Source organism: Chamaea fasciata, unplaced genomic scaffold (genome assembly GCF_029207755.1).
Source record: "Chamaea fasciata isolate MVZ Bird 193981 ecotype frontalis unplaced genomic scaffold, bChaFas1.0.hap1 SCAF_20, whole genome shotgun sequence".
In the NCBI taxonomy this organism is placed as follows: Eukaryota; Metazoa; Chordata; class Aves; order Passeriformes; family Sylviidae; genus Chamaea; species Chamaea fasciata.
This window is the reverse complement of record NW_027094105.1, coordinates 7658675-7684561: the sequence shown is the minus strand read 5'-3', so window position 1 is coordinate 7684561 and position 25887 is coordinate 7658675. Positions and strand designations below refer to the sequence as shown.

The 25887-nt window shown below is 55.0% G+C and overlaps 1 protein-coding gene across 3 annotated transcripts; it reads left to right on the top strand.

Annotated features, from left to right (window-relative positions):
• The first annotated feature begins 1924 nt into the window (after positions 1-1924).
• SARDH (sarcosine dehydrogenase) lies at positions 1925-25828 on the top strand. Of its 3 annotated transcripts, none has more exons than XR_010723523.1 (23): positions 1925-1966; positions 2038-2147; positions 2869-3184; positions 3909-4087; positions 4550-4729; positions 5062-5185; positions 5369-5469; positions 6588-6692; positions 7090-7219; positions 9237-9323; positions 9436-9526; positions 11255-11396; positions 13167-13250; positions 13761-13874; positions 14381-14519; positions 15015-15128; positions 17266-17413; positions 17969-18062; positions 22208-22370; positions 22646-22814; positions 23232-23367; positions 24247-25587; positions 25785-25828. XR_010723523.1 is itself a non-coding variant. In XM_066201284.1 (22 exons), the coding sequence occupies exons 3-22, from the start codon at positions 2875-2877 to the stop codon at positions 24370-24372; spliced, it is 2736 nt and encodes a 911-aa protein (XP_066057381.1). In that variant the 5' UTR covers positions 1943-1966; positions 2041-2147; positions 2869-2874; the 3' UTR covers positions 24373-25655. The 3 variants fall into 3 exon arrangements, 1 of the variants encoding a protein (XP_066057381.1); XR_010723522.1 differs by having other exon boundaries at positions 1943-1966; positions 2041-2147; XM_066201284.1 differs by lacking the exon at positions 25785-25828 and having other exon boundaries at positions 1943-1966; positions 2041-2147; positions 24247-25655.
• Positions 25829-25887: the final 59 nt, after the last annotated feature.

Below are 25887 nucleotides of genomic sequence, written 5' to 3'. Positions count from 1 at the left end.
CCAACCAGGGCCAGCACAGCTGGCTCCAGCCCTGCCCAGCCCCTAGCCTGTCCCAGGACAGGGGGGACACACCAGGCACGGGGTCTTATTTATTATTCTGATTTTTTCCCCCAGCAAGAGCAGCTGGTGGCAAAATCCCCGCCATGAGCCGGGCTCTGAGCAAACACGGCGCGGGGGAGGCTGTGTTTGCTGGCTCCTGCTCCTGTCACAGTGTGACAGTGTCCCAGCCACCTCTCCTGGCCCTGGGGCTGTCCCTCCAGCCCCGTGGCCACCCGCCAGAGTGTGGCCACCTCCCTCTGCCACTCTGGGGGTCAGCTCACCCAGCCCAGCCCAGGGCATCCCAAAAACAGGGTCTGAACTGCTGTGCCATCAGGTTGGGGAAACTGAGGCAGGGGGTGGCCAAGAGGAGAGCTCAGAACAGCTCTGCCCAGCAGGGCTCTGTGGGATCTGGGTGATTTGGGGTCAGGGTCAGGTGCTGGTGGTGTTTCCCAAGCCCAGGCTGAGGTTGTGGGACAGAGCTGAGCCCACAGCTCTGCTGAGGGTGGGGATTGGGATGGCAGAGGCAATGTTGACAATCTGCAGCACGCCTGACTGGCTCAGCCCTGCATTAACCACGATTTCTGTGACCTAGAAAACTCCAGCTGGCGCCTGAACCACTGCGCTGCTTCATTTTAGAATTAACCTAAAAATTAGAGGGGGAGACTGAACTGTGTATGTCCCTCCACACTGGACTGACCATTCCCAAAAAATAACCCCCCTCATTCCTGCTCTGGGGTCCCATCAGGGCTCTGAGGGGCTGCAGGAGCTGCCACTTTCCCCACGGTCCATCCTGAGCTTGGTGAAGGGCTCAGGCGGCTGAAGTGGACTTGGGCTTGTATTGTTCTAGGTCTGCTCTAACCCAAAGGTCATATTTATAATTTGGAAATGGTTCTGGCCTGTCAAACAGAAACACCCCACTGCAAACAGGAGTTTAGACTTGTTTGCAGCTCTGTGGTTATTCTGAGCCATTTAGCCCGTGGAGAAGCCTGCAGGAATTTGGGCTCTCTCTGTAAAACTGAGAGACAGGTTTTGTCTTTGGGAGAAGGAGGGGAAATGCTGCTGGAGACAGGGGATAAAGCTGGAATGAGTGAAATGGAATGACCCTCGGGTCCTGTTCAAACCCTTCCCAGACTGGGGGAGTTTGGACACACACTGGGTACCACAGGGTGCTCAGCAGGCAGGAGCAGAGGGTTTGGGTGCTGAGGAGCAGAAAAGGAGCTCTTCCACTTAAGCTGAATGCTTAAAGCCCCCCCCAAAAAACCATCCCATGGCTGCTCAGAGCCCTAAGGAGTGGGTGATGCTGCCTGCGGGACCATGGTGCTGCTGGGACCCCAATCCCTCCCAGCCACCAGCCAAACCCTGACTCCACCCCGACTTCTGCTTCTCCAAGATACCAGCGTGAGGCCCTTCAGCAGAATCTCTGTGTCCTGCCCAAACAGGCCCTAATCCCAGGGCTGAGCCCTGAGCTGAAGCAACAACAAACCTTCAGGTTTAGAGATCTACATCAAACCCTTATTTTTCTACCCAACTCAAATTTAAATATTTTTTTTCATTCTTTTTTTTTTTTTTTTTTTTTTTGGTGTTGCCGCCTTCACTTTGAACTCTCAGATCTGGCTTAGGAGAGGTGTAAATTAATTTTAACTCTGTTCTTTGACTGGAGCCGCTGGGAACTGCGGCAGGAGGGTCAGATGGTGCCTTTCCTCACCGTGTTTGCTCTCTGGCATCCAGCTGACAGCTCCAGCCAGCACCGAGCCAGCCCGGCAGGCTGCGAGTCCCCCTGGCCCCAGCTGGGCTGTTTGTTCTCTGCCGAGCACCGAGCCGGGGGAAAAAAGCAGCATTTTCCTCCCTGTTTTGAATTTCTCCTCTCTGCCGGGCTTTTTGTCTTCCTTGGGAAGCAGCAGAGCCACGAGGAGGGGGGACAAGGGAGGTGAGTCCCTCTTCTCTGTCCGCTCGGGCTGGCTCCGCTCGCCTCCAAGTGCTGGTTAATATTTTTTGCAGCAGGGGCCAAGGGGACGGAAGAGGAGGAGGAGGAGGAGGAGAGCATCAGAGGAAGGCAGGGGCCCCACGACATCCCGGCAGGGAAAGTCAGCCCGGAGTGAGCCTTGCTGGTGAGTGGTGCCCGGTGGGAATGTGCCATGGGCTGTCACAGGATTCCCAAGTGGGAATCTGAAGCTTGGGGGGACAATGGGGGGGACAGCGGGTGCTCTGGTGGCCGCGTGGCAGCGAGCAGGGGGTCCCAGTGGGGTGATCCCCAGGGCAGACCCTGCTCATGGCCTGTGGCTTGTGCAGGGGGGTCTGTGTTGGCCCCACCTCACCCCTCGTGTGCACCCAAAATCTTGTTCCAGGAGCAAATGCCGAGCCGTGTGCTCAGGCAGGACCTGCACAGGGTTTACATTGTCCACAGGCAGGATCTGTCCCCGATTCTCCCCCTGCAGCCACTGCCCCACCCGCTGATAGGGAGCAAACCTGGCACCTTCTCTGTGGCCAAACAGCTCCTGAATTCCAGCGGGGAAAAATAATGTGGGGAAAATAAAGTGGTTTCTTGAGGCATGAGCGAGCACGGGGTTGCCGTGCTCTGGGAATTCCCTTTTTTAAGGGGGCCCCTCTGGAGGGTGTTTGGGGGCTGCACACACAGCTGGGATCCCATTTCCCGGCTGGACAGGGTGGGATTCCATCTCCTTGCTGGACAGGGTGGGATCCCATTTCCCCGCCGGACAGGGATCCCGCTCAGGGATGTGCCCCAGGGCTGCCTCAACCTCTGCGCAGCATCCCGGGATGGGCGCTGAGCTGAGCAGAGGGATCCAGCGGGGGCGATCTGGGGATTTGCAGGTGGAGATGTCCTACGTGAGCCGTGCCTGGCGGGCAGCTGCCCCCCTGCCAGCCCCCTGGAGAAGCCCCCGGCCCTTCAGCAGCGCCGCGGGCCCCACGGCCAAGAAGAGCGTCCCGTACCAGAAGACGCTGCAGGAGGAGGGTCCCGGGAGCGGCGAGCCCAGCCGGCCCCCGCCCGCCTCGGCACAGGTGGTGGTGGTGGGCGGCGGCAGCCTGGGCTGCCAGACCACCTATCACCTGGCCAAAATGGGGCTCAGCGGCGTGGTGCTGCTGGAGAGGGACCGCCTGACCTCGGGCACCACCTGGCACACGGCGGGTGAGCGGCGGGGACACCGCCCGGGGTGGGCACGGGGATGCTGCGGGATGTGCTGCTGTCCCTGGGGTTGTACAGGCTGCGTCCGGATGTGCTGGAGAGTTTTGGCTTTAAGTGCTGAGAATTTCTGGTTTTCCTTCTGCCATAAAATTTTTTTTAAAGTCCCCCAAATTTCCTTTTCTATTTTTTTTAAATTTCTTTTTTCCCCCCTCCAAGATTTATGTGGCTGCAGGAAAAGGAAACCCTTTCCTTCCAGTTTCTCCCCACCTCCTTTTTAAACCACTTTTCTTTGGCAGGGAAGCAGAGCTACTTTTATATATATACACATACATACATACACATACATATATATATATACACACAAACACACAAACACGCATATATTTATATTTATATTTATATTTATATTTATATTTATATTTATATTTATATTTATATTTATATTTATATTTATATTTATATTTATATTTATATTTATATTTATATTTATATTTATAATTTTTTTTCCACTGTTAGGGTCCATCCACCCCAGAACCCCTTTCCCCCCATGCATTTCACGCCCAAAGAGACCAGAAAACCGGCGCTTTGTAGCATTCCCACAAATCCACGAGATGGAGCACGAGCCCCGCAGGGTGACACGGGACACGCGTCGGACCCGGGGACCCCCCGCTCCGGGGGACAGAGAGGTGACAGAGCGTCGGTGCCACCCTGTGCGTGTCCCCCGCAGGTCTCCTGTGGCAGCTGCGCCCCAGCGATGTGGAAGTGGAGCTGCTGGCGCACACGAGGGATGTGGTCAGCCGGGATCTGCCCGCCGAGACCGGGCTGCACACGGGCTGGGTGGAGAACGGGGGGCTCTTCATCGCCTCCAACAAGCAGCGCCTGGATGAGTACAAAAGGCTCATGTCGGTAGGGAGGAGCCCCGGCAGGGTGGGCTGCAGGAGGGGGTGGTTTTTGTGGAGCTCTCAGGTCGCTCAATGTCCCATCCCTCACTGCCTTCCCACCTGGACAGCAGCGAGGAGAACTGGGAATTGATCCTTCCAGGGTGGCCTCCTGACTTGCATGAGGCAGCCAAAATCTGTCCAACTCCTCCAAAGCTGGCAAAATCAAATCCAGCCTTGGATTTTTGAGCGTTTAAATAGCGGTAGCATCGTTTTCCCCATTGCGCAGCATCATTTTTTCCAGCTGCACAGACAGCTTGAGTTTGAAAGCAGGGCCGTATTCCTTGAAATCTGAGCATCACCCCAGGCTGGATTTAAGGTTTGGGAGCTGAAGGTGTCATGGGATTCTCCTCCTCCTCCTCCTTCAGCAGCAAGTGATGAGCAAAGATTTTATCCCTCACCTGAGCTCCTGGTTTTCCTGTCCTGGCAGCTGGGGAAGGTGTATGGTGTGGAGTCCCACGTGCTGACCCCGTCACAGACCAAGGACTTGTACCCTCTGATGAACATTGATGACCTCTATGGCACCCTGTACGTCCCCAAGGATGGCACCATGGACCCCGCTGGCACCTGCTCAACCCTTGCCAGAGCAGCAACTGCCAGAGGAGCTACGGTAGTCCTTAATTAGTCATTTACTCATTAATGCCCGTTGGTTTCATCCCCTCCTCCTTTCCCACCGGGGCAGAGCTGCTCCTGCAAATCTGGGTCGTTCCCCCAGAAGGGTGATGTCCCCTTGGTTGGGTCACAGTGGCCAAGCCGGCAGGAGCCAAGAGATCCAGGGGAAACAGAGGGTGGAAAAGAGATCTTTAGGAGCAAGACAAGGCACTCAGAGCACTGCTTAGGTTCACTTTTCCCAGATTTTGGGGGCTGCACGTCAGGTGAGGCAGGTTGTCCCCCTGCCCTGGTGACCCTGCTGTGACTCTGCCACCCTTCCTCTGCCACCAGATCATCGAGAACTGCCCGGTCACGGGCATCCAGGTGAGAACTGATGATTTTGGCGTGAAGAGGGTGCACGCAGTGGAGACAGCCCACGGGACCATCCAGACTCCCTGCGTGGTGAACTGTGCAGGTACGGGGGCAGGGCACAGGGGAGGGTGTGGGATTGGGACAGCGGCCGCAGCTCACGGGTGGCTTTGCTCTCCTGAGGAGGAAAGTCTGCAGCAGCCCTTGTCCCTTGCCTGGCTGCCCCCTGCAGCTGTCTGAGCGTGTGGGGGGTGGAGAGGAGCTCAGTACGGGGTTGTTGTCTCTGCAGGAGTGTGGGCACGGGCGCTGGGCCGGCTGGCAGGGGTGCGTGTCCCGCTGGTGGCCATGCACCACGCCTACGTGGTGACCGAGCGCATCGAGGGCATCCAGGTCAGTCCTGAGCAGCTGCAGCTCGGCTCCTCTGCTCTGGGGGACAGGGCTGGAAGGGCAGAAGGATCCCTGTCACCTCCAGGGCAACCTGTGGGATCTCCTCGTTCCTGCCAAGTCAGGCTCTGCTCTCAGGGAAGTGCACACCCTCAGCAGGGCTGTCAGACCGCCCTGAACAGAGCCAGATTTAATATTTAACGAGGTTACAACTGGCAGGATAATTATTTTTTCCCCTCAGGATCTCTGTGTTTGGTGTCTGACAGCAGCATTCACAAAGATCGCAGACCCTTTCATTCAAGCCCCAGCCCTGGCAGGCAGAGGTGTAGCTCTCCAAGCGTTTCTAAACTGCCCCAATAAATTTGTTCCTTCCATCTGGCCGTGGAGAATTGCTCAGGAGTTGAAGGAGGCTCCATTCTCTCAGGCCCCAGCTCTCTGAGGGTGACACATTAATTAGTTTCCATCCTGCTGACGCGGTCTGTGCCTGACCTTTCAGCACGAGGTGTCTCGTTGTAAAAAGCGCCGTGGTCCATGATTACATTTCTGTCCCAGTGACTCCTCTGTGCCGTACGCAGTGAGAAAGACTTCAGAGAGGAGGCTGCAGCTCGCAGACCTCGCTGCCTCCTGTTCAATCCACTTAATTCCACTTGTCAACACGGGTTGCAGTAGGCCCTACACCGATCCTTCAGTGTTATCTAAATGTTTCCCCATCCATTATTCACGAGAACAAATCCCTCATTCTTCGTGCACCGCTGCCTGCGCGCCACGAGCTGCTGCATCCTCCTGCAGAGGCGGGTGGCAGAGGAGTGATGATTCCTGAGCTAGGATCAACCACAGGGGCTGCTCCCCGTCCCCAGGGCACCCCTGGGTGCTGCTCAGGCATCTGGCTAAGCTGCTCTGCCCGTGGTTTGGCCAGCTCGGCTGGGGCTGAGCTGGGTGCTTTCCTCTTGGGGCAATGCAGGCGCCCAAATTTCGGCGCTGAGGGAGAACCCACGGGGCCATTTGGCATCCCACCCTTCTCGGGTCATGGCTGCAGGTGCCCACGCTGTGCCCTGGACCTCGCTGGGTGCTGTAGGGGTGTCCCCGTGGCTCTTGGCCTCCTCTGACCCCTCCCCGTTTTTCAGAACATGCCAAACGTTCGTGATCACGACGCCTCGGTCTATCTCCGTCTCCAAGGCGATGCCCTTTCCGTGGGTGGATATGAGTCAAACCCCATCTTCTGGGAGGAGGTGAGCGGAGCAGGGAGGTTTTCTGGGGGAACGAGGCAGGTTTCCAGGGAAGCCACCTCGGAGGAGTGGGCGCAGACATGAGTGCTCAGCCCCCGCATTCTGCAGGTACCAACCTCTGGTGGCTGCTGGGGAGAGCAGGGGGGAGCATCTCCCCTCTGGGGCTGTCTGTGGCACAGATATGCAGTGCAGAGGCAACAGGAGAGCCAGAAGCCGCTGTGCCCATCCCTCTATCCTTAATTCAGACTTCAGGTTTGTCTGGGTGGTTCAAGAAAACCCCAAAATCCCAGAGATTCAATGCAGCCTCGATTTATCTTCTCCGAGGCTGCCAGAGATGAGGAGGTCTCACACCATCAGCCGTCCTCTGTTCTGTGTCCTGATTCCTGCTTCTCACCTTTAGGTATCTGAAAAATTTGCTTTTGGCCTCTTTGACCTGGACTGGGACGTTTTCATGCAACACATTGAAGGTGCTGTCAACAGAGTGCCAGTTCTGGAGAAAACGGGAATTAAATCCACTGTCTGCGGGCCAGGTAACGTGGCTGTGGTGACCACTGTGGTGACCACTGTGGTGGCACTGTGGTGGCACTGTGGTGGCTGGGTTTCTCAGAAGGTCTTGCTGGAGGCACCGGGAAACTTTATAGCCTGGGGAGAAGAAAAAACTCCCTGAATGCAGAGAAAGTGCTGCTGGTCTGGCTGCAGTGGTGGCATCTTCCAAGGGGTGGCATTCCAGGCCTAGCCTGGGTGGAGAAATAGAACCACATGTTCAGAGACTCACAGAGTGGTTTGACTTGGAAGGGATCTTCAAAGATTATCCAATTCCAGCTTCAATCCCATGGGAAGGGACACCTTCCACTATCCCAGGTTGCTCCAAGCCCTGTCCAACACGGCCTTGAACACCTCCAGGAATGCAGCAGCCACAGCTTCCCTGGGCACCCTGTGCCCAAGCCTCGCAATCCTCATTGTAAACAACTTCTGTCTATAATTTCTTATAATCTTATAGATTTCTTATCATATCAATCGTCCCTCTTTCAGTTTAAAACCATTTCCCTGGGGAGCTGATTGCCTTGGTCCAGTCTGGGAGTGACCAGGTTTTCAGCTGATGTTGTGGCTGCTGGACTGGAAAATTAAGATGCAGAGGTTTTTAAGCAGTGGCTGTTATTTTACCAAGTGTTATCTTCTATAATTATTTTTTCTACTTGCTCCTGGTCCAATGATGGTAGAGTTACCCAGATTTACATCCCAGGCAGTCTGGTGTGGAGTTAAATCCCTGCAGTGGCAGCTGGAGGTGGTGCCAGACATTGAACCCAAGCCTTGCACACTTGGTTTGGCCTTAAAATCCACTAGGCACTAAAAAATCAACGGTAGTAAAAGCCCATTTTGCTGAGGCACTTAAAGGGAAATTCTTTGGGTTGTATGAGGGGAAAGTGGGGCACATCTCGTGCTCTGCAGCAGATCAAACACGACTTGTAAGAGGTGGAGACCTTGGCCCTGTGTCCAGTGGTTTGATTTAACTGCGGTGTGAGCTGAGCAGAGCTGGCTGCTGGTAGATGAGTATCTCCTCTTTCTAGTACAATAATGTCATTTTCCAAGGCTCAGCTCTCCTCCTTTTCTCTTTCTTGATTGAAACCAGCAGCCTGTGGCAGCTGAGTCACGCTGAAGCAAATGGCCAAGGCTTTGTCCCCTCTGCTGTGGTCACTGTGCCAAGGTCCCTGGAGCCCTCAGCACCTGTCCCAGGGCAAAGTCAGCTGTGCTGGCAGGGGAGGTGCTTTGGCTGTTGCTCCATTAACTCCCTGAGTTTGTAGCCTGGAATATCTGTGCGGAGATACCGGCACGTGAGGAGCTGCTCTGGTGACAGTGGAAATGTTCTGGCTCTGCTCCTGCCTTCCCTGGAGGACATCAGGGGAAACAGACTGGGCATTGCTAAGTGGGGAAAGACCACACTGAAATCGGCTTTCCCTCTCTCCTTTTACATGGGTGGATGGAAGGATGGATGGATGGACCACCATCCAACAGCGAGGAGGATTGCACAGCTCTGTCAGGGGCTTTGCTGTCCTCCCTGGTGAGGATTTGCAGAGGGATTTCCACAGCTGATGGCCCGATGGAATAGCAGGAGACATTATGAGTGCAGGAGAGACACCCCCAGCCCTCCCTCAGCTGAACCAAGAGGCTCAAAGTCATGGAATTTCCCAGCAGGAATTGACAAAGGCGGAACACACCAACAGGAAACAGGGCCCAGATGTTAAAATGGCAACAAACTGTTCAGTGCAGCTCCCTGGACTGGAGGATTGGGAGGGGAAAAAGAGCCCTCACAGTGCCTCATACACCCTCTCTTGGGGAATTCGTTTTGCTTCCCAAATTTGCAGCCTAACTCCAAAAACCCGTGCTGGGAAGTGCTCGGTGTTGGTCCAGTTCTGTTGACCTCTCTGGGAGCAGGATGAGGTCAGCACGGGAGGCAGCAGGAAACCTGTTTGTAAAGTGTGTGACGTGTCCCAAAAGTGTGTGACCCCCTCCTGCCCTGGGCTGACAGATCCCCTTTCTGCTTTCCAGAGTCATTCACAGCCGACCACAAACCACTCATGGGAGAAGCCCCAGAAGTCCGAGGGTTCTTCCTGGGCTGTGGCTTCAACAGCGCCGGTAAGAGAGACCTGAGGTGGTCACCCTGCTGGCAATGGATCCCAGGTGGATCCTGGCATTCCACAGCCATGCTTGGCCTCCTGGCCTCATCTTTATCCCCCCCGCTCCCCAGGGATGATGCTGGGAGGTGGCTGTGGCAGGGAATTGGCTCACTGGATCATCCGCGGCCGGCCGGAGAAGGACATGTACGGCTACGACATCAGGCAAGTCACCCCGAGCGCCCCAGCTGCCCCCACGGACATCCCTCCTCCCTGCTGCTCCTTGGGGATGCTCCCAAGGCAGGGCTGGCATCAGCAAAGGGTGTCCAGGCAGAGCCCGTGTCCCTTTGAGGAGCTGGAATCAATTACACGCAGTTTAATGAACGCACACATGGGGTTTATCTCATTTGCCTCACTCCGCTCCCACACAAACAGCTTCCATCAGGCACGAGGAGATCTCGGCGACGGGGAAGGACGGGGTAATTACGTTTGGGCTTTGTTGTTCAATTAGTGCCGTGCCTAATCCTCTAAGTTAATAATTGGGGGGGGGGATGATTTCAACAGCACAAAGATTAGCTCGGCCCCCCCTCTGCAGCACCACCCGGGCAGGGAGTTGTGACAGTGCAGGTGTTGGCTCAGTAATTGCTTTTGGCTTGCTTGATTGTCTTTGTTTGGGTTTGGGCTTTCTTACAGGGCTGTGGTGACAGCAGCCACCTTGTCGGGGACAAGGCTTTGAGAATCTCACTTTGCTTTAGTGGCCAAGCCGGTAACTGCCGCGTTGGCTTGGGCTGTGGGGCCTGCAGAGATCAGGGGAGATGCCTCCAGCTGCCCCCTTCCACCAGCTGGGCTCGGGATGGGGATGCAGAGATGGAGAAATCCCAGGCTGGGGGCTGGGTTGGCACCAGCACAGCCCCCCTGACCCGCACCAAGGGACCCCAGCCCTGCTCAGAGCAGCCAGGGCCTTTCCACCCAAACATCTCCCGTGTCCCATGTGCCCTGTCATCAAACTGTCAGCCCCATCCCTTCCTTTTGCTGACGATTACCGAGCTCCTCTTTAAATAACTCCCTTTTCCTCACATTTCAATATTTATCCTCTCAGAACATTTGCTTGTAAATATTTCATCTGGCAGCTGTTGCCCGCTTGCTGCTGTCAAAAACTCAGCTCGTTGATGAAGGGGCTGAGGCTGATGGGGCAACCAGGGGTGCAGGTGACATGCCATGTGTCACCTTCTGCCAGCAGAAGAGGCAGCTGCTCTCTTGGGGAGCATCACTTGTACCCCTTGCAGGGCTCAGCCCCGTGCCCTGCCTCTCCTCTGCACCCAGCTAGCAAAGAGGGGAGCTGAAAGTGTCATTTTAAAAGCCCTCAGAAATGGTATTTTGTCTTTCATGCCCTGCCTGGCTCCCTTTCTGCAGCCCTGGGAAAGGCGCCACTTGTGCCCAAGGCTGCTCCCTGTGAGTTACAGGTCCCTGGGATTAACAACCTGACCGTGGGCTGAGCTGGCACATTCCTTCAAGGAGATTTTCTGTTTGAAAGATGAAAATACTTCAAATGAATTGGAAATAATTTGGGGGTTATTTATATTTCAGCCTGGGGAGAATTGGGTGTAAAATATAAGGAATGTCCAGGGCTCATTCTTTCATCAGGGCTGCATGGTCCCATGTTGAAATGGGGCAGAATTAACCTCAAGTTTTGTATTTTTTCTATTTCCTCTCCTCAGCAGGGCTGTCTTCTGCTCCTGGCGTGCGGCTGGGAGCTCAGTGGGGGCTGCAGCTCTGATGGTCAGCCCCGTGGCATGGCCAGCACCCAGCCCTGCTTGGCCCTTCTGCTCCTACCCACAAAACTGGAGCAGGAAGAGCAATTTTCCACCAGCAGCTGCGTCCACAGCTGGGTCTGGGTGAGAAGGCCGTGAGCTGGTGGGCTCACCCAGGTGTTGCCATCTCCCTGCCTTCCAGGAGGTTCCACCACTCCCTGACCGACAACAACCGCTGGATCCGGGAGCGCAGCCACGAGTCCTACGCCAAGAACTATTCCGTCGTCTTCCCCCACGACGAGCCCCTGGCAGGACGCAACGTGAGGAAGGACCCCCTGCACGAGGTGAGGAAAAACCTGGGCTGGCCCTCAGAGCAGCAGAAAGGAGCTCACGAGGAGTGGCTGCAGCTCTGTCCTTCCCCGAAACCTCTGTGCTCCCATCCACCCATCCTGGAGAGATCCCTGCCAGATTCATGTGCTGGTTTCACATTCAACTCCTGTTTCCTAAAATTAGTGTAGTGGTTTGAGTGTCTCTTAGAATTATTTACTTATTTTCGGCTGCTTTTCTCCTAAGAGGGAAGCAAAGCAGGCTCCAACCTTAAAGGTATAAAGACAGGTTTATTAGCAAAGTTACAAGAATGAAAAGAATTGATAAGAGTCAGAATGAAACCTTCAAAACACTTCTCGTCCCCCCGTACAACTGTTCACTTTCCCAGTGACAACATAAAGAGACAAAGCTCACTGTGAGGGCTCTGGGGCCATGGGGAGTTGAATGGTAGAGAGCCTGAGCATTCCCATGATATTGAACTCAGCAGGTATGGACTGAGAGCCTGGTGATGCTCACTGGGCAAGGGCAAAGGGGAGAGGAGAGCTCCGAGGCTGAGTCCATCCCAGGGGCAGCAGAGAGGGCTGAGGATGCTGAATCCTCACAGAATCTCCTGCCCCTGCTCACCGTGCCCTGCTCACAATTTCGCAGCAGTTTCTCCCCAAAACAACGTCTCTCAGCATGGAGTGAGGCTGGGGCACAAGGAGAGGTGTGAAAAGAGGGCTGTGCCTCTCTGGAGGTGGTTTTGCCAGCACCCCCTAAGTGGTTTTGCTCCCTGGAGCCACCAGCCAGGGCTCCCTGCTGCTCCAGCCCCTTCTCCACACAACCATCCAGAGGTGAACGCTCTCAAGACGCAGCACTTGAGACAAAAACCCAATTCCCAGTGTTTTGCTGCACCAGCAGCTCGGAACCCCCCAAATTCCTCGAGACACTCAGCGTGACTCAGCACCAGAGCCTCATCCCAGCCCCAGCCCCAGCAAAACCACATTTCCCGAGCCCTTTCCTGCTTCTCTCTGATTGACATCACACCATTCCTCTTCCAACTGCAGGGCAGAGGCTCGAGCAGTAAAACAGACACCCCTGCCCGCCAGCCCCCGGTGTTTGGTTGACAGCTCAGTTGTTTTCTGTCACTGAGGATGCAATTTATTTTTTAATAGCACGTCTAATAAGCGATGCCCACTTGACTGACAGGCTGCTATTTATCCATGCAGCTCCAGAACATGTGCTGTGTTTTATAAATAGACACTGAGTGATTTCTGAGATGTTCAACAAGATCTATTCTTTTTCCGGACTGAGGCTCCAAACAAAAATGTCTTAATGGATCCTTAATTAATTGCGTGCGGAGAGATTTTCCTGAGAGCACAGAGGAGGGATGAGAAGGTTGCTGTATAAATATTAGATGTTGTTATGTAATTACTCTGTAAACATGGTGGGGAGTCTTGCTCTCTGCGTGTAGCATCTCTTGGTCAGTAATCAGGGCAAGTTTTGGTGGGGTGCAGAGCTGAGCTGTGCCTCTCTGCCCCTTGACCACCCTTGAGGAAAACATCCTGCCTGAGGGGGACAAAAATCAGGCAACTCTTTGGTTTGGCACTGTTTTAAGAGACAAACTTGCAGGGCTGATTTTGGCTGTTGATAGCCAAAGCCAAGGGGTGACAAGTCTGATCTCCAGCCCATATCTGCACCCGAGGAGAGCAGCCTGAAATGTTGCTCCAAAAGCTGTGAAAGGGCTTTTTTTTTTTTTTTTTTTTTTTACAAAAAAAAAGCTGTTTGTTCCCATTTCTTCTGTGTAGGAGCTGCTGCGACAGGGCTGTGTTTTCCAGGAGAGGCACGGCTGGGAGAGACCTGGCTGGTTCAACCCCGGGGGAGCAGCCCCGGTGAGAACTCCTGGGGTTTTGGGGGGTCTTCAGCCTGCAGAGACCAGCTGGGGTAGGACCCATCACCATGGGCAGGGATGGGTGGGGATCCATCACTGAGGGCAGGGATGTTGGGGTGAGGATCCATCACTGAGGTCCGAGATTTTGGAGTGAGGATCCATCCCCATGGACAGGGATATTGGGGTGAGGATCCATCCCTGAGCGCAGCGATATTGGGATGGCAATTCATCACTGAGGGCAAGGATGCTGTGGTCAGACTCATGCCCATGGGATGGGACACTCTGGTAGGACCCATCCCCATGGAACAGGGATGTTGGGTGAGGATCCATCACTAAGGGCAGAGATTTTGGAGTGAGGATCCATCCCCATGGACAGGGATATCAGGGTGGGAACCCATCCCTGGTGGGTGGGGACCCACCACCACAGCCATAGGAATGGGGGGGAAAATGACAAGGAGTCCTGTGGCTTTGGCCTCACATCCTCTTCCTCCCTGTCCCCGTGCTCCCCCAGGTCCTGGATTACGATTACTACGGCGCCTACGGCCGCCAGCGCCACAGGGACTACAGCTACAACCGCCTGCTGGGGGACGAGTACACCTTCGACTTCCCCCCTCACCACGACATCGTGAGTGGGGCTGACAGCCCCTCACACTCCCAGGGAACTGGGGGCACTCAGAGGCAGCAGAACCTGTCCCCCATCCCTGCTCTGGGGGGAGCTGGTGATGCTCAGAGGGAGGGGAAGCTCCGAAACAGCGAAAAAAGTCCCAAAAATATTAAGAGAAATGTGCTCAGAAACCTCAGGGGAGAGGCCGTGGGAATTGTGCTGCTGCTTTCCTAAAGTGTTGAGACCAGTTGGGGGGGGGGAAATTCAATTAGATAAAATTTGGGTGTTATTAATGATAACTGTCACTGGGTTAGTGAGGTGAGGAATGGGATCAGGCGCTCGGGGTGGCCTGCCAGGCTCACTCCAGCAAACACCTGATTCTTTCAGGAGCATTTTGAAGCCTTTAAAGGCACCAGGCGAGTGCCCCGGTATCGCTGTTTCCTGTTATGTAAATGGTTTAATTTGTGTTTCCCTCCGTGGGCTGAGAGCACGGCTCAGCCTCAGCGCCGCGTTTGCTCTAATTGCAGATCAAGAAGGAATGTTTAACGTGCAGGAACGCCCTGGCTCTCTTCGACATGTCTTATTTTGGGAAATTCTACCTGGTCGGACCCGAAGCTACGAAAGCAGCCGACTGGCTGTTCAGTGCTGACGTGAGCAAAGCTCCAGGTACAGGCTCAGCTCCTCGTTCTGCTGGGGAAATCTCGCCCCAAAAACAGCCCAGGGGGACCCAGACCCTTTTCCTTTCAAAGCTGCCTTTGCGGAGGGGATGGGAAGCGTGTCCTCACCATAGACTGGATTCTGCCTCACTTCCACAGGGGCTCAGTGCTCTGGGGATGAAGGAGGGAGGTTTCCTTCTGGCTCCAGCTGTGGCTCACATCTGGAGGAGCGATGGGTGCTGGAGTAAACCAAGCACAAACCCTCGCCAGCTGTGGTTTGTTGTCCCGTTTTTCCGAGGCTGGGAAGCATTTCCAAGGATGCAAATCCAGCTCCTCACACAGGAAAGGGAACAAAATCATCGTTCCTTTCCCCCAGCTGGTGCTGCCAGGGCCGGGCAGGACAAAACCGGGCGGGTGATTTGATGATGGGGACACATTTTGCTGCTGCCCAGCCTCCTCTCCGTGCCGGGGCCGGCTGATGTCCCCTCTGCCCGTGTCCCCGCAGGCTCCACCGTGTACACCTGCATGCTGAACCGGCAGGGAGGCGTGGAGAGCGACCTGACCGTCAGCAGGATCAGCCCCGGCGCCCCGGGCTCACCCCTGGCCCCCGCTTTTGAAGGTAAAACCCTGAGCCCGGGGATGCTGGAGGGCGGAGCTCTGGCTGTGGTCACCTTCCCGCAGTTTATTATTAGTGAATTATCTCTTTATTTATTTATTTATTTATTTATTTCATCATTTAGTGTTTTTAATTTTTATATTTACGTTTATTTATTTATTATTACTTTTATTTATATGTTTTATTTATTTTTTATTTACTATTTTTATTTATTTATTATTATTTATTATTTATTTCTTTATTATTAGTGAATTCCCAGGCTTTCCCGCTGCCTTTTCAACCTTTTTCAATGCACACAAAGTCGTTGCATTAATAAGATGATGGGACTCAGTTCCTTCACCCAGGAAATGCCAATTCTTTATTCGCATAACTCATTTTTATACAGTTTTTTTCTAACTGGCTAGTAGTTTTCTTGCCACTCAATTCATTGGTGCAAAGCTGTTTTTTGTGTGCGTGCTAAGACTCTCTCTTTTACTCAGGTGTTTACATTTTTCCCTTGTGGATTCTCATGGGACAGATCTATTGTTTATGCAGGTGCAGTCTTATTTTTCTTATTAGAATAGGCTGTTGTGTCAACTGATTTTTCATTCCTTTGATTCTTTCTTCGGGGAACTTACAGGCTGGCTGGCAATTCAGCAAAGCAAGGCCTGAATTTTTAAAGCCTTTCTTTTATAATATCTCTACCTGCGTGTGGCACAAAGACTTTTCCAGTCCTGGGCAGGTTTGTTCCAGCACCTCCTCCCTCCCTGCCGTGCTGGAGGGGCTGCAGGCACAGGGCTTTGATTGCATTTTCCTAATTGCAGCCACCTGGCTTTTTCCACCCCTGTCCCTGGGTCCCTGTAACCTGATTATGTCCCTGTCCCCGGGGCCCTGCGCCGCTCATCGCTGTTATTGGGTTTGTCCAGCCCCGCCTGGCGGCTCTGACCTCTGTCCCAATCCTTATCAGCTGCAATTAAAGGGGATGGAAAGGCAGCAGAGCAGCCCTGGGGGCAGAAATGGCATTAGGAGGATGCTGAGCTGGGCTCTGGCCGAGCACAGGGTGTGCACCGGGTGCCACAGAGCCCTGTCCCCACGCTGTGTCACCTGCAGCTGAGCCATGGGGCAAATCTCACCCTGTTTGTCCCAGCAGCGTGGGGACGCTGATTTGGGAGCGATTTTTCCCCTCCCTGGTGGGAGAATCCTTCTTTCCCTCCTGTCTGGGACACTGGCAGGGGAAGCAGGGTGGGAAGTGGCTGGCAGAGCTGCAGGCTCTGTCGGGCACTGGAGGAGTTTAATCACAGCCAAGTCTATTTTTCCAATTACAGTAGGTGGCTGCACTTATTATCATTATGACAGAATACCAGAGAGCAATTTGGTGGTGGCAGGGAAGACAGAGGGAAGATTGATTACATATTAATCAGCTCTCAAACACCATCCCTGGTGATTTTTTCCACCCGGGATTACTGAAGAGGTGAAATCCTTGCACACAGGACAATTCCCACACTGGTTATGGGCTGGTCACTGCAGCATTCCCTTCTCCCACCTGCAGCTCACAGCTGCCTCCACGCTTGAGGCTCTGTTCTGTACTGGGACAAAAGTGACACCATCCATCCCTGGATGTGTTTAAAAAAAGCCTGGATGTGGCACTTGGTGCCATGATCTAGTTGAGGTGTTAGGGCTGGGTTGGACTCGATGATCTTGAAGGTCTCTCCCAGCCCCAGACTGGTTTGGGTTGGAAGGGACATGAAAGATCATTTGTTCCACCCCCTGCCGTGGGCAGGGACACCTTCCACTCTCCCAGGTTGCTCCAAGCCCTGTCCAAACTGGCCTGGAGCACTTCCAGGGATCCAGGGGCTAGAAATTCTGTGATTCTGTGAAAAGTGCAGATGCTTTTGCTGTTGGTCTCCAGGAGTTTTTTCCTGTGATGCTCGCGCACACTTTCACCATTAATGATCATTTGGTTTTCACTGTGCTGAGCCCCACAAAAAACAGAGCCCCAAAACCTTCCCTATTCGCACTGCTCTTTAACCTCCCCTTTATTTGGCAGTCCCCACCCAGGGCTGTGCGAGCTGGAGAGGCTCAGGGCTGCACTTGAGGCTCTGCAGAGCACAACCAGCCCAGCCCTCCGAGCCCTGAAAGGCTGCCCGGGGCTGTCTTCCAGGGGACGGCTACTACCTGGCCATCGGCGGGGCTGTGGCTCAGCACAACTGGTCCCACATCACCACCGTGCTGCAGGACATGAAATTCCAGTGCAAACTCCTCGACTGCTCCGAGGAGCTGGGCATGATGAGCATCCAGGGCCCTCTGAGGTGAGAGAGGGAGGGAGGGATGGAGGGAGAGGTGGAAGGAGGGATGGATGGATGCAGGGAGGGATGCAGGGGTGGAAGGAGGGATGCAGGGATGGAGGGAAGGATGGAAGAAGGGAGGGAGGGAGAGATGCAGAGGTAGAGGGAAGCAGGAATGCAGGGCTGGAGGGATGGAGAGAGGGATGCAGGGCTGGAGGGAGGGATGCAGGGATGCAGGACTGGAGTGATGGAGGGATGGAGGGAGGGATACAGGGTTGGAGGTAGGGATGAATGTGTGGAAGGAGGGATGCAGGGGTGGAAGGAGGTTTGCCTCGGTGCAGGTCCCCTGTTGGGCAGGGGAAGGTGTGAGCCCCATGAGTGCTGATCTGGTTTGGGTGTCACTCCATCTTCCATGGAACTGAAATTTCTTTCGAGGCTGCACATCAGCTACCTCAGCTCCTCTTTGGAGTGAGCAGTCTATCTAGCCAGCAAGATGAGGGAGCAAGTTTTGGGGACACCCCTCAGGGCAGGCTGGCAGCTGAGCGCCCTCTCTGTGCCCACTCTGCTGTTTCCCCACAGCCGTGTTGTCCTCCAAGAAGTGCTGGACACCGACCTCAACAACGAGGCCTTCCCCTTCTCCACACACAAAATCACCACGGCTGCAGGATGCCAGGTAGGAAGGGGCCTCTCTGAGCTGCCCAGGGAGCTCTGGGCTCTGTGCACCCACCAGCCAAGCAGAGAATCCCAGACTGGTTTGGGTTGGAAGGGACATGAAAGATCATTTGTTCCACCCCCTGCTGTGGGCAGGGACACCTTCCACTATTCCAGGTTGCTCCAAGCCCTGTCCAAACTGGCCTTGAACACTTCCAGGGATCCAGGGGCAGCCACAGCTGCTCTGGGCAAACTGTGCCATCTCCCTCTGTTAGGAATGTGTCTGCCTCCACTTTATCGCAGAGAGGTTTTGGCGTGGTTTTTGTAGGAGAAGGCCAAAACCCAGAGTGAGAAAAGGGTGTTTCCCTCCCTGACTGCCTGCCGGGTGCCGTCCTGCTCTCCCAAGGGTGTCACCACTGAGCTTGTGGAAGGGACAGGGTGACTCATGGCTTTGCAGTGATGACAGAGGAACAAGAGATGCCTCCATGGATTAGGGCGAGCACCGGTGATGAGATCTGCCTGACACTCCAGACACTTCCCATTTCCCCCTCCTCATAAAAAAATGGGGACAATTTAATGCAAAGCTTGTCAGGTACTGGCAGCAGGGACTGGGCAGGCTGGGAGCTGCTGTGTTTGATCACAGGAGAAGCCTGACAGCCCTAAGCCTCCTGTACAGGCACAGATCATCCTGCTCTGCCCAGGCTTCAGGGCTCACATATGCCCTGAAGCTGTTGATTGAGCCCACTTGAAACACCCTAAATAGAAGAGACGGTGACCATGAAGTGTCATTTTTCTCAGAGGAGAAATGTCCTGGGAAAACCTGCTGCTGGCAAGTCTGGGTATGGGGGAAAAGCTTTTGCAAACTCTGGTTTCTCAGTGATGTTTATCCCAGGTGAAATATTCCTGTGGTTGCTCAAACACTTCGAAGAGAGGGTGGAATTTGTACCCCCTCCTTTCCGTGGGAATCCTGGGCAGGCCACGATCCCAGAGCATCCCTCTCCTGCCGGCTGAGCTGCCTGGGAGGAGGGACCATGCCCAGGACTCGCTCTGGCTCCCAGGCTGGTGCCTGGTGGGGGATGAAGGAGGTGGAGGTGAAGCAGTAAATCTCATAAAAGGCAGCAGGAGAGCCAGGGGCTGCAGCAGGCTGGATGTTAAGGAAATTGGGTTAAGCCACGTGCGGCCACTTTTCATTCAGAATTAAAATGGCTTTAATTCGGCTGCAGCTGCCTGCTGAAGGGATTGCTGCTAAATCAAATCAGAGCTTCTTGATTTGTGAGCAAGAGCCTGGCCAGGCCTTAAGGTGGTTTAACTGAGGCACAGGTTTTGCCCAAGTGAGAATTATCTCCAAACCATTGCCGTCAGTGCACCCTGGGCTTTGGGTGCCCAACAACTCATCCCACGGCTAGTTCAGTGTCCCTTGGAGGAGAACCATGGCATGGAGGACTTCAAAGCCAACCCACTGCTGCAGGTTGTCCAAAGTGCTGGATTTTAGTCCCCATTAATCCTCCCCTTGTCAGCCTGTAGCAGACTGATATCATCTTGTAATAATCTGCTGATCCCCTGGGAAAGGTGTAGAAATGTTCCTGTCTCCGAGGCTGTGATGAGTTTATTTGCATTTCACTTCAAGTTTGTTATAAATAATCTGGTCCTTCGAGGAAGGCAGAGCTGGCAGAAGTTTGGTGGGTTCTTTGGAGTGTAAATTCCCCGATGGACAGGGAAAAGCTCTCCTGCCTGAGGGGTGTGGGCTGGGAGGGGACGCCCTGCCTGCTGCCAGGGCCACCCTTCAGGAGGTCTCCTTTGTCCCACTGGACAATGAACACCGGGGACCCCGTCCCACGCTGGAATTAGAGTGGGAGGATTTCTCAGGGCAGCAGGCTGAAGCCTTGGCTGATATTATCACCTTCCGGGGGGATTAAACTGAACCCAGCATCTTTAAAAAGTTATCGCTGAGATTTTCCTGCATTAACTCAGTAGTTGAACAGAATCGGCTGGAGTCAAAGGAGAGTTCCAGCAGAGTTAATGACTCTGGAAATTATGGATTGGTTTGTGAGTTTATATATAGAGTCTCTCATTGTATGGAACAGCAGAGAAAGGTCCCCTTTTGAATCTCACTGCTGGAGACAGGGGGAAATTCAGGTTTTCATTTTCTACAGTACCTAGAATGCTTTTGAATTGCTGCACAAAAACCCAGGAACTGACGCTATTGCACAGCTCCAGCTGAAAGAGCTGTTCCCATGGGAATCCAGCAGGGCTGCTGGGTCCAGCCCTCAGCATTCCCCTCCGTGGTGGGATGTGAATCCTGCCTGGCCTTCACGCACACGGCGCCAACCCCACTCCCTGCCTGTGCTGAGCTGATCTCTGGCTCCCCAGTTTTCCAGTCACCTTTTTTCTGTGGGGCACTGCTCTTGCTGGGCTGCTCATTCCCCTGGAGCACTGGAGGTTTGAGAGAAAGTTTCTCCCAGGAGTAACTTGCTCCTGATTGTAAAGAGCACTTTAGCTGCAGTCACAGACGGGGTTAATGAGCCGGGAAGTTGCCTGTCAATCCCCGGAGCATCTCCTGCCGAAATGAAGATGGAAGCTGGCTTGCAGCAGCCTCTTCTCTGGCTGTTCCCTAATTAGATGACACCTTTGAGAAGGGGAAAAGGCTTCTCTGAGCCCCTTGTGCTCCTGGAGAAGGCACTGCCAGCCTTAGTGCCTCACTGTGGGGCTGTGCCAGGGACCAGAGCAGGGCTGCCTCAAAATAAATTCCCCATCCTACATGTTCCTTCCTCCTCCCCGTTCCTATTGCAGAGGTTAAGGCTCCCTACGAGCTGCCCTGAACTCTGAGGAGGTGATTTTTGTGCTCTGGGATAGCAGGGATGGGTTTGGGTTCCCAGCCTTGCCCTCTGGCCATGCTGGCAGCACAGAGCCCAGGCAGCCCTCGGGCACTTCTGCCTGCTTTGGGCAGCAGCTGCTGGTGTCTGTTTGCATTTGTCCCCGGGATTAGAGAGCACAGCTGGCCCCGGCTCTGCTTGGAGTAAGAGCTCAGCAAATGGCAAAATGCAGCTTCTGCCCCAAGCACACCCACAGCCAGCACGGCCAGGCCAGCCCCAAGGCCACCAGAACCAGCCTGGACGTGTGTTCTGAGCTGGAAACAGCTTTGTTAACAGGACAGATCACAATCCAGAGCAAAATTCTGCAGTTAATCTCTCTCCCAAAGCCAGCTCAGTGTTTGTGGTGGATGTGTACCCGAAAGGATGAACCAGAGGGGTTTTGTGGGGGAGGAAGCGGAGAAATACAATGGGATGAATCAGAGGGAAAGGCAGCTCAGACCCAGGGGCTGTCTCCAGGGAAGGTGTCTGAGTTGGGCTGGTCCCAGCTGGCCTGGAAAGCTTTGGGAGTGGAGGGAATGGAGCTTTGGGAATGGAGCTTTGGGAATGGAGGCCATTTCAGAGGGACAACAGGAGGGTGCAGGCAGGGCTGCCTGGGTGAGGAGCTGGTGGAGCACAGGCAGGGCAGTTGTTCCCTGGGATTGCAGCCAGGCTCCATCCCCGGGAATGCAGCTTCTCTGGAGAAGCAGCGAGTCCCTTGTGCCGATCTGCTCACTCCTCCTTGGAGCCTCTTGCCTTTGGTGAGCAGCTGATCTGACAGCACAGCTTTGGGACACAACCTCCGTGGGGAAACCTGAGCATTGCCTGCTGGGGTTGGGATGTGGGTCAGGACACTGAGCTCAGCCCCTGCCCGGGAGCCTTTGGGGGCCTCTGCAGTGGGAGCACTGTGCAAGAAGGGAACATCCCTGTGCGAGGGACAGCAGTGATGCCCCAAAAGCAGGACAGTCCTGCTGGGGACCACCTTCCCTGTCTCAATGGATCAGCAGAGGGAGACAAAAGCTCGGCTGGAGCTGGAGCATCACATCTCACCCCAGCTCTGGAACCCGTAGCCAGAGGATGCTGCCAGCAGCCACCTCTGCCCCCTGGCACTGATGGTTTGAGGTGCCAGGCTTAGGTTGTCCAGAGATGAGAAATTCACTCTGACCTTGTCTTTGTGCAAGAAAGGAGAGCACAGAGCTGCCTTCCACAAGGTTCCCAGGCAAAGCTGGCTTTTCCCCTGACGTGGGAGTGGCGTGGCCTCTCCCAGGCTGCACAGCCCGGCTCCAGCACAGGGCTGTTTGCCCTCTTGCCTTTGCAGGTCCGTGCCATGAGGCTGTCGTTCGTGGGCGAGATGGGCTGGGAGCTGCACGTGCCCAGGGCTGACTGTGTGAAGGTTTACCGGGCGGTGATGCAGGCGGGAGCCCGGCACGGCATCGCCAACGCCGGCTACAGAGCCATTGACAGCCTCAGCATCGAGAAAGGTCCTTGCTCTCCTTCCAGCAGCACTCCCTGCTTCTTCTCCAGCCGGGGGAACAGGGCAAGGAGATTTTTCTCAGCTTCAAGGTGGCAGAATGCTGAGAATTCCCCTTTCAAGAGGCTCCCCTCTCGAGAATTCCCCTGTCTGTGGGCTCCTCTCGAGGGTGTTTTATCCAGGGCCAAGTGAATGAAGGGCAGTGCGTGTCCAGGGGGCAGGGGGAGTGTTTAGTCCTGGCTCTGTGACAGGGATCAGTGGGTGACCCCTGCTTGCTCCCTGCAGGCTACAGGCACTGGCACGCAGACCTGCGCCCCGACGACACCCCGCTGGAGGCAGGTCTGGCCTTCACCTGCAAGCTGAAAACCAGCATCCCCTTCCTGGGCCGGGAGGCTGTGGAGGCTCAGAAGGCCAAGGGCATCTTCCGGCGCCTGGTGTGCTTTACCACAGAGGAGTGAGTACCACTGCTGGGTCTGCAGCTCCCAGAGCCAGGACCACCCCTGGAGCAGCCCCCCCACGCAGCGCTGTGCACACACAGGTGCCACACCTGGATGAATGTGGGGCTCGGCTGTGAGCCAGCTCAGCTGTTTTCCATGCTCTAATTCCATCTCTAGTTTAAATCCCGCCGTGAATTCCCCGTTGGATGTTTAGTGGGAGCTGCGAGCGGTGTGAGGGGGTTGTTGATCTTGTTTCACCCGGAGCAGCGGGAGGTTTTGCAAATTGGGCTGGAGGGATTTTGGGGTTGGGCAGGGAGAGGTGAACGAGCCTGTGGGCTGTGGCAGCCCTGGCATGTGGGCTGGGTTGGGGCACAGCCGGACCCCTCTGGCCCGTGGAGGGCCTTTGGTGCGGCAGCTCTGCCCCTGCCTCGCAGGAAGGTGCCCATGTTCGGCCTGGAGGCGGTCTGGAGGGACGGCAAGGTGGTCGGCCACATCCGCCGGGCGGATTTTGGATTTGCCATCGACAAAACCATCGCCTACGGCTACATCCGTGACCCTGCAGGGGGCCCGGTGAGTGCAGAGCCCCGCGGGGGCTGCCCCTCCACCCACTGCTGTCACCTGGGCTGGGAGAGGGGACAGCAGCTCCCTCGTGCTCGCCCCGTGCAGGGTGAGGGATGTCACGGCTCAGTGTCACCCACTGTCACTGTGTGAGCTCCATGCACGGCTCAAGTGCTGACCCGGGTGTTAATTGCAACCAAATATTTAATTGCCCTGGCAAATTAGTTAATATTGTAGACTGCAGTGACCCATAGGGGCAGGGCAGGCTCTTAATTAACTCTGGGAGACCCCTGGATAATCAGTCAGGTGCCCTCATTAAGCAGCGTGCTGTGGGGACAGAGGTGACATCTCCAGGGGCCTTGTCTGTGCCAGCCAAGAGCCGTGTGTGTGCTGTGATTCCTGCTCTTGCTTGCAAGTGGGCCAGTTGCCCCTGGGAACCCCCTTTTCTCCCAGTGATGAATGTTCCTCCTCCTCCTCCTCCTAGTCCTCCTCTTCCTCTCCCTTTCCCTCTTCCTCTGCCTTTTTCTCTTCCTTCCCTCTTCCTTTTCCTCTGCCTTTTTCTCTCTTTTCCCTCTCCCTTTTCCCTCTTCCTTTTTTTCTTCCCCCTCTCCTTTCTTTTCCCCCTTTCCTTTTCCCTTTTTTTCTTTCCATCCTATACCTCCACAGGGGGAAAAAAAAAGAAACCTAAAATCCTGAAACACTGATTTTTTAATTTTTTTTTAACAGTTCTCTTTTTTTGCCAGTTCTCTTCCTCCCTTCCGCACATCCTCTCGGGGTGGCAGAGCCGTGTTTTCCGCAGAGAGCAGATGTGTGGGGCGGGTGGGGGCTTGCCCAGGGGTGGAGCAGGATGCTGGCACCCTACAGGAGTTTTCCCACGGCTCTGCCTCGCAGGTTTCCCTGGATTTTGTGAAGAGCGGCAGCTACGAGCTGGAGCGGATGGGAGTGACCTTCCCGGCCCGAGCTCACACCAAGTCCCCGTTCGACCCCGACAACAAACGCGTGAAGGGCTTTTACTGAGCGGCCGCCGCGGTGCCGAGAGGGCGGAGGAGCTGCCGGCTCAACTCCCGGCCCCCAGCCGGCTCCGGGCTCTGCTGCAAGAGCCCGGCAAGCGCCTGGAACCCTCATGTCAATGTGGGTCGAATTACAGGGGAGAGGAGGAAGAGATTCCAAAAAGTCCAAAGGCTCTGATGCTCTGTTTCCCGAGCGAAGCGGTGCCACTGCAGCAAGAATTCTTTTCCGTGGGTTAATTGGCCTGCAAACCGTGTTTGGTCTCACTGCATATGGAGCGGTTTCATTTTTTGACTTTGCTGGAAACTCTTTCCCCCCAAATGTAGTTTCACGCTGCCTGGAAATGAATTTTTTTAAACTAATTCTGCTCTTGATTCGGCTGGCCCCTCCAAACCTGGCGTCCCTCTGGTGCCTTGCTGCTGTCCCCACTCCCATGGGTGTCACCTCGTCCTGGCTGTGTCCTGGGGACTCTGCTGGGGAGGAGGGGAAGGGGCGGGAGTGCAGGGTCATGGCCCAGGCTCACGCTGTGGGTTCTTCTCTGCCACTGCAGTTTGTGTGTCCAAATCACAGAATCATGGGACAGTGTGCATTGGAAGGGACCTTAAAGCCCATCTCATTCCGTGGGTTCCATGGGCAGAAATATCTTCCACTATCCCAGGCTGCTCCAATCCCCATCCAGTCTGGCCTGGGACACTTCCAGGGATGGGGCAGCCACGGTTTTTCTGGGCTGCTCCTGGCCCAGGCTGTGGTGTGGGGTGGCACTGGCCCCACAGCTGCCCTCGGCCCCATCCGCCGGCAGCTCCTTTGTGGCATGTCCCCAAAGGTCACCTTGGAGGTGGCTCCTTTTAGCTCCCCACAGAGAGGGGGGTGCTGGCAGAGGCTGAGCTCAAAGCCCTGCAGGCTCTGGCAGCTCAGAGGCAGCCTGGGGGGCAGCAGGGAGGCTTTGCCCTCACACGCACACAGCCTGTGCTGCAGGGGAGGATCAGCAGCTCCCCACCACCAGCCCCTGCTCTGGTCCCCTCGCTGGGCTCTCTGCTGAAGCTTTCTCCCGCCTGAGGAAATAATCTCACTCCCTGCTCTTCCCTTGGTTTTTCCCCTGACTAGGTTTGTTTGGGTCATACCCTCTTTAGAGCTGATTTCCATTCCTCACCCTCGTGCCGCGAGCAAGAGCGTGAACTCTGAAATGCTTTGATTTTACTGAAAACATTAAAAAACAAGATTGAGGTGGTTTTTTTTTTCTCTTGAATAGGAGGTGACTGCCCTCCCTCTGGCAGGGTGGAGGGCAGGGGAGGGGTGGCCACAGTCCTGTTCTGAGTGAAGGAACATTCTGCCTCCCTGCCAAGCCAGGAAGATCAGGTTTTGCTTCAAAAAGCCTTTTCTGGTGAGCAGTGCCCTGACCTGAGGTTTCTCTTACACCCAAGGTGGCTGGGGAGGAAATTTGGGGATCACCTGGCCTGGATCCCACCTGTCCCAGGGCAGCAAGGACCGGCACCAAGCTGGGATAATGGAAGCTGGGATGGACAT

What these genes read in the sequence shown, in the direction of transcription:
- SARDH (XM_066201284.1), top strand. Translation starts at nt 2,875, where the DNA reads ATGTCCTACGTGAGCCGTGCCTGGCGGGCAGCTGCCCCCCTGCCAGCC. An exon ending in GGAAGGACCCCCTGCACGAG is followed by an intron (nt 11,397 to 13,166) that starts GTGAGGAAAAAC and finishes TCTTCTGTGTAG; the next exon opens with GAGCTGCTGCGACAGGGCTG. An exon ending in TCCCCCCTCACCACGACATC is followed by an intron (nt 13,875 to 14,380) that starts GTGAGTGGGGCT and finishes CTCTAATTGCAG; the next exon opens with ATCAAGAAGGAATGTTTAAC.